Below are 10,331 nucleotides of genomic sequence, written 5' to 3'. Positions count from 1 at the left end.
AAATCACTACAACTGTGGTTAATATCAAAATGGCAAGAACAGAAATGAATGAGTCAGTCAGAAACATGGCACTCAATAAAAAGAAAGCGTCTGTGCGGAAGGTACGTGCAGATACGTTAAATACTACTTGTCAAATGACATTTTTAATTAAACCAATAAATTTGCAACATTTTTTATAGAAAAGGGGTCCCAAGACGTTCTGTGATCACTGTATAACAGAAGATTTTCCTGTAAAACAAACACAATAAAAGCACAGAATTCAATAGTTCATTGCTTTAATTAAAAACAAAGGAACATTTTAGTATATGGTACAAAGATATTTTTTCTTAATTTTGTGATGTTTTATTAATGAAACATTATTAAAGTGTTTCTTTCGCGTCTAAAGTGAAAGAGGCAGCAGAGAGGCTGGCTGGCTGGTCACATGACACAAATCAAGGAAGTTTAATACCAGGAATACATTGGAATATTAACATAGGAATTAATAAAATACTCAGTGTTACAACTTCACCTACTGACTAAGGCAGTGCTACAGAACGAGGAGAATCAGGAAGTTTAATTGTACAATGTGTGTACACCACACACAGACCCACTCAAAACCTCACACAGCACTCACACACATACAGAAATGACATACAAAAAAAATTCTTTATCAAAGCAAAACACTGGCCTACCAGAAGACACAGCTCTCACCAATGGAGCTGGTCTTAATGACAAGAGCAGATACTCTGTTTATGTGACAGCATGCCGAGCTGTTGACCATGTGACATCTGTCCACCTATCAGTTTTGGCAAAAGGTTGAGGTGGGCAGGGCCTGAATGTGCCTGAGTGTAATTGGCTGGAAAATGCTACAAGGCCCCGCCTCTCAGAGGTCTACTCATCGAAGCCACCTAGAACCCATCATTGTTGTGCTAACAGTTTGAAATAGTCATTGGCTGCTGTGAAGAAACGACGGGTTTCCGCGTGGCGACTGATGATTGCCAGCTATCTGATAGGCTTACGCACGCTGAGGGGCGGGACCTGCCCAGCGTGGTCACCGAACCACGGACGTCTGTGGGAAAACTGCTGAGTCACTTGGGAATCTGAACGTTACGGCGCTACGGTGCCTCCACACAGGCTGGCGGGTAAGGGTAGGCGTCAGAGTCGGGACCCACCCCAATTCTGTAACCAGCACCACATTTGGACCTTTTACGATCCCAAATTATGAGTGGTGGGGGAAAAGGAAAAACAAAGAAAGACCGTATCCACTCCGATTTTTCAATTTTTCTCAGTAGAGGCTTTGAGTCTCCCCTCCCTGCAAAGGCACTGACTTCTCTCATAATCGCAGCAACACAATCTGCTTGACTTAATGCTGTATGCGCGCAAAGAGAAATATTACAAAAAGGAAAACAGCACATACATTTTTGGACACCACCAGCCCGGATGTGGCCACTGACACTACAGCGAACAGCAGAATTCCTTCTTTGCAATTCAGGGTATTGAAAGTCCAGGACATTTTGGTTGAACTTGATGGAAGATACGCAACGGCCGCTTACACTGATCCTGATCCCGGAAGCATCGAGTTCTATCCAGGTTTTGGGCTTTGTGTGAAATGTGAGCTGAACCCAGAGTGATTCCTGCGGGTGCACGACTAGAACGCTGGGGTCTATAACAGTATTCAAGCAGCTAGCTACGTCTGGGCAGCAGGGCAGACGATCGAGGGAAAGAGAGAGAGCAGCAGAGAACACAGGACGCACAGCAAAGACGGCCACAAGGGGGGGCGATGCTGCAGCCCTCCGACCGACCCCGCCCTGTGGGAACGCCTTCTAGCGGAACCGTACTTACACAAGGCGAAATTAGTGTGCAATACAGAAATAAACCAGCACACGCAAACACTGGGGGGGAGGCAGCCTCTGTTTGGGCCGAGGGGGGTTTGGTGTGTGTTTGCGTCAAGGACGAAATGGGGAGGGTGTCAGTCACATTCTGATCACAGTAGCTGGGGGGTGGGGGTGCAGTCTGTGAGTCCGGGCTACTTATAGTTTGCGGGTGGGGTACTTGGTGAAGGTTATGAGTGTGCTTGGAGAGAACTGGGGTGGGGGGGGGCGGGGTTCAGGATATACACAGTGAAATGGGCCCCATGGCAGCTTGGGTCGTCAGGAGCGAGACTGGCGCCGACATCCACAGAGTCAATAATAAAGGAAAAGCAGCATGCGAGCTAATAAATAAGCGGGAGCCGGGTGGAGAACAAGCCTGCGATTGCGTGAGCAGGCCAGCAGAGGGCACTGCAGGCGAGCCCTGGGCTGCACGCGGAAGCCCACCAGCTGTGCTTGTCTTGTAAAGCTTCCATGGGCCATAGTTGTTGTTGTTGGTGGGGGGTGGGAGGGTGGTGTGTGAAAAAAGAGCACCTTCGTATTTGGCTTATAAACTGAAGCAAGGTACAAAAGAAAAACGGAAACAGACGGTGTGTAAAAACGGTAAAATATGGCAGAAGCAGGGCCGGCGCTGATGGGCGTCAGGGCAGGCAGATCTCAGCCCGTGCCTTGCAGGAAAGAACAGGAGAGAGAACATAAGAGAACCAAATGACCGGCAAAAACCCTTGATAATGTGCACCACCCCCCCCCCCCAGCAAAACCAGGTCTCGGTATGTTATGCAAATTGCTACTGGTTGAAAACTAACTAAATGCACACGTAGAGAATTACATGAGTTTCCTTATGCTGGTCCTTTAACCACCCACCCCATAATAGGCTGTTGGAAAAACCCCACTAGCTGCAGCTATTTATTTACTGGCCCACCTTTCACCCCCCCCCCCCCCCCCCCATCACAGCATGGTATCGGACCCCTTTAACAGCAGCTGCTCGCCAGCACACAAGCTGTAGGAGAGTCCGGCCCTCCGGCACGGGGTCAGGAGGCTGATGGGGCTTTAAATACTAAACGCGGATTCGAAGCAGGCTTCATGCCGGCCTGCTCCGCCAGCAGTCATGTGACGCAGCTCACGTGTCAGATCATGTGACGCGGCTCACTCACTCTGCTCCTCCTCCCAGCCCTCGGCCACACCCGCCAGCTCATAATGCTTCTTCCTCAGCTCTCCCAGACGTTCTCGCTCCCTCTGGAGCCGCGTTTCCAGCTCCAGCACCCGCACCTTTGGGGGGGGGAGCAGGGTTAGTGGGCTGTACTGACCCCACTACTCACACAGACCAGCAGGGGGCGCCCTTACCTGTGAGTCCATCTCTTGCCTCTTGATCTGAGTCAGGGTCATACTGGAGAAGTCCATCGTGTCTGAAAAAGCAGGTGGAATAGAGTCAGGTGGAAACCCGTCACACATTGACGGCGCCTATGGCCCCCCCCCCCGCCGCCAGGCTACAGGAGGAAATGCCAGCGTGGCAGCACCAGTATGCAGACATTCCATGGCCCCCCCCGGGAGGCAGTGCTTCCGCTGGCGGCCTGCCCCGCTTCCTGTGAGCCTCGTCCTCACGCAACCCTAGCTGCCCATTAGGGACAGGGTCTGAGTTAACACAGGGTGGGGGGGTTTCAGCACAAAGTCATTTTCGTTTCTGGTGAGATAAGGGGCTGCACCGTAAAGGACCATTTAGAAAGGATGGTTTTTGTCGCCATGTCATGTGACACAGCAGCCTACAGAAGCAGCCAATGAGAGGTCTGTCGGGTGTGGAAGAAAAATTCTTCTGACCAATCAAAGCGTGTAGCTACCAGGCAGCCAGTACATTAGCAAACCTTACCTTTCTCCTCGATCTGTGATTTTCCGGACTTAGTGGAAGCCACGACGCCGGCGGTGGCCTGGGTAACCCCGCGAGATGCCTGCTGCAGGCGTGCCAGGTTGGCGCTGTCCTTGTCAGCCTTCACCTGAGACGGGGAGCCGCATGGGACCATGATGCTTTGTTTAAATCACTAATGAACATTAAACAACTCGCAAAATTAGCCTCTTAGCTAATTTAGTACCTTAAAACCCATCCAATAAATACAAAACTTCTTTGTAAACCTTTTAAATTCTTCCCATTGCCTCTAGCCAAAAATCTAAATCTCTGCCAGCAGGGGGCAGCATGTCTATTGTGAACCGGCGTCGCTAAATCTGTTAGCAGATCCCTCTCTCCCTGCTGGCCCACGCCAGGCCTGCCAGGTACAGCTGAAGGCTCATCAGATGCAGAAGCGGCTGCTTTCATAAAGCAGCATCTGTCTGCCAAAAACGCGAGACGATGGATGATGAATTTTTATGGACATGCAAATATATCCTGCCACAGCTTTAAGCTCCCATGAACAGATATGAGGGAATATTTGTCTACCACTCTGCTTGCCGAACTTCATCGGCTTTTTTTCAATTGCCACCTAAGATTCTCCTTAATTGGACACACCTGGTTGCACTAGTGCTAATGTGAGCTCACTATGTTAAGCCATTAGCTATGCCCTCCCTTCACCCCCCCCCCACTCACCTTGGATGCGGCCACCAGCTGCGCTGTGCTGGCTGCAATCTCGTGCGAGCAGACCATCAGCTCCTCGAATTTGCCATTTCCCTGCACCACCAGGTCGGCCGCGTCCCTGTTGGGAATCCACACACGTCAGACCGCCGAGCCATGGGTCACATGACTGACGCCGTACCGTCCCACGTCGCTACATGAATCACGGTTCACTTCTTTTCCTGGCTGAGAGTGTCATCTGCAAATGCGGCAGCCTGCCATCTGTACGCCCTGAAAACAAACTGTGTAGACCGGTGCGTCCGCAGCACATCTAACAGCGCTATAATTGGTACTGAGCAAACAGGAACAGATAATGGACTCATAGTAAGATCGCAAGCACTCAGTCGAACACCTGCACACATCCACACAGGGAGAACTTACACCATCATTGTGGCGCCCCATCCCACTGCCTTCGAGGCTGAGATGAGCCCTTCTGTCCAGCGGGAATTTTTGGCATAAAACTCCTTCATCGACGCCGCCCCCTAGAGGCAAGAAAGGGCATAACATCAAAAAGAATAATAATAATAATAATGATAAATCAAAAGTGTGCTGAGGAATGACCCGCAGGCCATTTTGAGAAGCTGTAGCTCACCCTGCCGCTTTCAACGATATCCCTCTGGAGATCTTTGGAGGCCAGCACCAGGACTTTGATAGCCTGCATTAGCTCTGTACAGGATGCCAGGATCCTGCGAGGGGGGAAGCGTTCAGATTGCCTGGTTTTCAATTCGCTGAGCAAGACCCATACCCGTCACAGGCCTGCTCCGCACGCCGGCATTCACTCAGGCCTGCTCCCCACGCCGGTATTCACTCAGGCCTGCTCCCCACGCCGGCATTCACTCAGGCCTGCTCCCCACGCCGGCATTCACTCAGGCCTGCTCCCCACGCCGGCATTCACTCAGGCCTGCTCCCCACGCCGGCATTCACTCAGGCCTGCTCCCCACGCCGGCATTCACTCAGGCCTGCTCCCCACGCCGGCATTCACTCAGGCCTGCTCCCCACGCCGGCATTCACTCAGGCCCGCTCCCCACGCCGGCATTCACTCAGGCCCGCTCCCCACGCCGGCATTCACTCAGGCCTGCTCCCCACGCCGGCATTCACTCAGGCCTGCTCCCCACGCCGGCATTCACTCAGGCCTGCTCCCCACGCCGGCATTCACTCAGGACTGCTCCCCATGCTGGTATTCACTCAGGCCATCTATGCACGCCGGTATTTACTCAGGCCAAGGATTTAGTTAGTTATAGTTTTACTGAGCTGTTAACTGGACCAACAACCTGAGCTAAAAAACAAGCCCAAACTGACAGCGTGCAGGCTGATCATGTGACATTATCTCTCATCAAAGGAAACCTGTGGCTATGTAACCTTATAAAGCAGTCTATTAAACATCCTGCCAATGTTTTGCCTTTTATACATCACCTCACCTGATTATTTAAAAGCCAGAGAACAATTTGGAACTTGTAAAGTAATGCTTTGGAAGGTACTGGTAATGCAGTGCTATTCCACAGCACCTACAATATAACTGTGGAGACGTGAATCAAGATGCGAGCATCATATTGACGCAAATTAACCAGCAGCCCTGCCAGATGGAGGAAATGGGGTGGGGGTGGGGCTGCAGATAGAGAAACGCTAATCTGCATTGTTTATGCTGCAGGGCTGTGCTGGGCAGCTGTAAACAGAGAGCGCTCAGCTGCATGCTATCACATGCACATTTTCCTGTACAGCAGTCGGTTCATGCTTTTGCTCCCTCCCAGGTCCTTGGGAGACAGTCCTGGGAGGAAGCAAAAACATGGACTGTCTGTGGGTCTCTGAAGACCGCATTGGGAATCACTGCTCTAAAGCAATGAAATAAACCTTTTTCGACAGCAATACTTCAAAGTAATCAAAAGGATAGTTAAGAAATCAGTAAGGACCATAAATACTGGTACTGGTCATCATCATGGGCAAAAAGATAAATGTGAATATGGACCAATGTGGGGAATTTCTCAAAGCTGGAAAACTGTTGAGAAGGAAAAAGCATAAAGTATTTCCCTTTGCCGGGCAGGGGTCACATGATGTGGGCAGGAAATGTTTTTGTCCTGCTGCTGGGAAACGAGGAACTGACCTCTCGTTGACCTCCATCTTCACTCCCGTGTCGACAGCTCGTGACTTGTTCAGCATTTCCTGTTTTAAGAGATGGCGAATAGCTTTAGCTGAGCGGGTTCCGGTCATGGAGCGGTAGGGATGGGGGTGCATACGGACCCGTCCGTGTGGTGTTAACATGCAATGCTTTTTTGCCATGGAACATTAACCTCAAAATCTGGCCTCGGCTTACAGGTACAGCCAGCAAGGTCTTTACTGCGGCGGAGGGGCAACGATCTACTGCTGCTGTGGAAGGTTGTGGGTTCAAATCCCAGGAAGTGACATAAATTGTAACCCTTCCATCTATTGTAAATCGCATTGGATAAAAGTGACACATAAGTATGTGAATATAAATGTACTGATGCATTAGGGCAGACGGATCGGTCGAGAGCGGTACCTCAATCCTGACAGCAGCAGACTCCACAGCAGCGGAGGTGGCCGCCATCTCCTGCTCCACCAGGTCACCCAGCTCTCCCTGCTGCAGCTCTAGCCCACGAGGCCGCAGGTCCTGCGACAGAAACAGGGCCATGGCATGCGGCAGCAGAAAAAGACTGCATTACTGCCAGCTCAATACAGACATATTGACAAGTGCCCATCTCGCCGTTTGCTCTATTTAATTTACAGGCTCACCTCAGCGGTGGTCTTGATACGGCCCAGCACCGCCCTCAGCGTGGTGCCGTCAGCAGTGCCCAAGGTGCCCTGCTCCTTCAGCTGGCCCAGCAGCTCCAGAGCCTCCGCCCCGCAGGCCTTCACGTCCTCCGCCAGAGCTGCCGAGGCACAGAACGCTCCGTCACTCAGAGAGAAATGCAAGAGCCACACAGTAACAAAACACTCACACGGGTTTGCGGTGATGTGTGTGTGTATGAGAGTAACATTTATGCTAGCAATACTCTCACACACAAAGTAACGAAACACATGGGACTGCGGTGATGTGTGTGTACGAGAGTAACATTTATGCTAACAATACTCTCATACACACAGAGTAATGAAACACCCACACGGGACAGCAGTGATGTGTGTATGACAGTAACACTTATGCTGACATTACTAATATACACACAGAGTAACAAAACACCCACATGGGACTGTGGTGATGATACTCTCACACACACACATTTATGCTGGCATTACTCTGATACACACAGAGTAACAAAACACCCACATGGGACTGTGGTGATGATACTCTCATACACACACATTTATGCTGGCATTACTCTGATACACACAGAGTAATGAAACACCCACACGGGACAGCAGTGATGTGTGTATGACAGTAACACTTATGCTGACATTACTAATATACACACAGAGTAACAAAACACCCACATGGGACTGTGGTGATGATACTCTCACACACACACATTTATGCTGGCATTACTCTGATACACACAGAGTAACAAAACACCCACATGGGACTGTGGTGATGATACTCTCATACACACACATTTATGCTGGCATTACTCTGATACACACAGAGTAACAAAACACCCACATGGGACTGTGGTGATGATACTCACACATTTATGCGTACATTGGTCTCACGTGCACAGCTCTGCACTGACGTCACTCGCCCAATACTTATTTCACACCACGATAATGAACTGTAGAGCTACATTTCATTAAATGATACCATCTTCATGTCTGTATAGAGTGTACAGCCGCTTTCCTAACCCTGACCTTCCAACCCACTGTGTGTGTGCATTTTTCTGGGGCTGTTTTTTCCTCCAGCTGAGCTCTTTGTTGATTAGTCCTGATTGAGCTCTTGATTGAATCATAGATGCTGCTTGAATGACATCAAACTAAACCTTCGGTAAACTGCCTTGTTTTTCCTTTTGAATCGCCTGTCAGTCAGCTTTAGTCGATAAGAAACAAAAGGGCTCGCCCGATGTAAAAGGAACTTCGGGGCTCATTTAGCATCTGCTTCTGCAGGAGACCAAGTGGGAAAAAAAATGCTCAAACAAGAAACGTATCTATAACACCCCCCATTTTCCGAAAGCTTAAGTAATTATCACTTGAAAGGCTGAAAGTGCAGACAGGAGAACCAAGAATATTTTGAATTGAATCAAAGGCTCCAAATATAGAGGTATTCGATGAGTGACATCAACCAGGTTCGGTGGCTCTACATAATGCTCAACTCTCAACAGATGCTGCAACTGAAATCATGTCAAGCGGATCGCAAAAAGCAGCTCAATCAAGGCTGATTAAGAGCCCGACTGTGATGGAAAAACAGCGGGGCACAGTGGGTTGTCGGGACATGTAAAGAAAACATCTGACATTAACTAAAGAAAGCACTAACTCCTCATATTGCGTGACTGTGGGTGTCCTGCAATAGGTTGCGATCCTGTCTAGGCTGTACACCTGCTGTGTGCCCTGTGTAGCCTGGGATAGGCTCCAGGTCCCACTGCAACCCCGACCAGGATAAGTGGTTGGAAGAAAGATGGAGGAATAGATGTCATTATGGAATAAACACGCTGCAGACTTATTGAGGACTGCATGCTAAGACCACACCTCCTGCTGGGCCGATTGTCTTGGGTTGGAGTCTCCTCACTGCAGCAATAGCATTCAGATCAAACACTCCCACGAACCAGAGGGCATCAGTGGTGATGGTGGGGCCATTGACAGTTGGTAGAAATGGGGCAGGGCCATCCAGTATACTCACAGTCAGCCTGCTCCACCGCTAACATGTGCGATGTGGCACCGCCCTGCATGATGGTGTCACTGACCTGGTGGCCGAACTGGGCCACTGCCCGCAAAATCTCTGCCACATCTGCAGGGACAGACAGTGACAGCTTTTAATACATCAGTACTACAACCAACAGTACTGCATGAAATTCTTCAGAAATTCTTCTCTGTGTGCAAAATGAATGCATCAGATTCGGCGATCTGCACGGCTACCTGCTACTACTTGCTAAACTTTGCTTACTCTGGATCTGAGGCAGATTGGATGCGGGTAGGATCCACTTCTGCCCCCAGAACCTCTTCGAGGGCAGATGAGTTGTGCATTTAGATAAGCAACTCTCCACAAAACTGTTGTACTGAGCTGTTATTTTTGCACTTGCGGCCTTCCCGTTATCTTTAACGAGTCTGACCATTCTCCTCTGACCTCTCCCATTAACAGGATATTTTCAGCCAGAGAAAAGCCATTATCAAGCCATTCTCAGTAAACTCAAGACACTACAATGCGTGAAAATCCCAGGAGGGTGGCTGTTTCTGTGATGCTGAAACCATCATATCTGGCATCAACAATCAGACCACATTCAAAATCGTTTAGATCAGTGGCCTCAGCCGTTCTGCTGCTTGGCTACAGATTAAGTGAATCTCTAAATCTAAGTCGATTTTCTCTGAGTATTGAGCTGCAGCCATATGATTTTCTATTTGCATTAGCAAGCTAATGCATCTAATAAACATGCCAATGAATGTAAAAAAAAAAAAATACAAAAAACTCTTTTGGGTTAATGTTAACATCAGTTTAAAATCTTTTCAAAAAACTATTCTGAGACATGCTGCATATTTATAACAAACCAAAAAACAGACTAAAGTATAAACTGATGCTTCTGTAACTAAAAACCCATTACATCTGTATGTCAACAATGTAAGTAATACATAAGAGAGGGATGGGCAATCTTATCTGCAAAAGGCTGGTGTGTGTGCAGGTTTTGGGGATAACCTTTAGGTCAGCTGTTCAAACCCAGGTGTGAGGACCCTTCAGCCAATTAGTCCTCTAATAAGTAATCTAATTTGGGAGTTGCAGCAAAAACCCACAAACACATCGA

General features: G+C 49.1%; 1 protein-coding gene across 2 annotated transcripts in view; it reads right to left on the bottom strand.

Annotated features, from left to right (window-relative positions):
• Positions 1-258: 258 nt before the first annotated feature.
• Positions 259-10,331, bottom strand: part of hip1 (huntingtin interacting protein 1) — a 47,226-nt gene continuing 37,153 nt past the window's right edge. For both annotated transcript variants that reach the window (XM_048983857.1, XM_048983858.1), the window contains 11 exons: positions 9,218-9,325; positions 7,189-7,325; positions 6,956-7,066; positions 6,542-6,600; positions 5,036-5,129; positions 4,825-4,925; positions 4,420-4,525; positions 3,712-3,835; positions 3,192-3,253; positions 3,002-3,116; positions 259-2,515 (listed from right to left, as the gene is read on the bottom strand). In XM_048983857.1, the coding sequence (XP_048839814.1) occupies positions 2,505-2,515; positions 3,002-3,116; positions 3,192-3,253; positions 3,712-3,835; positions 4,420-4,525; positions 4,825-4,925; positions 5,036-5,129; positions 6,542-6,600; positions 6,956-7,066; positions 7,189-7,325; positions 9,218-9,325 (1,028 nt within the window). In that variant the 3' untranslated portion in view covers positions 259-2,504. The remainder of the gene's footprint in view (positions 2,516-3,001; positions 3,117-3,191; positions 3,254-3,711; positions 3,836-4,419; positions 4,526-4,824; positions 4,926-5,035; positions 5,130-6,541; positions 6,601-6,955; positions 7,067-7,188; positions 7,326-9,217; positions 9,326-10,331) is intronic.

Source organism: Brienomyrus brachyistius, chromosome 18 (genome assembly GCF_023856365.1).
Source record: "Brienomyrus brachyistius isolate T26 chromosome 18, BBRACH_0.4, whole genome shotgun sequence".
In the NCBI taxonomy this organism is placed as follows: domain Eukaryota; kingdom Metazoa; phylum Chordata; class Actinopteri; order Osteoglossiformes; family Mormyridae; genus Brienomyrus; species Brienomyrus brachyistius.
The sequence above is the reverse complement of the archived record's forward strand: the minus strand, read 5'-3'. Positions and strand labels throughout refer to the sequence as shown.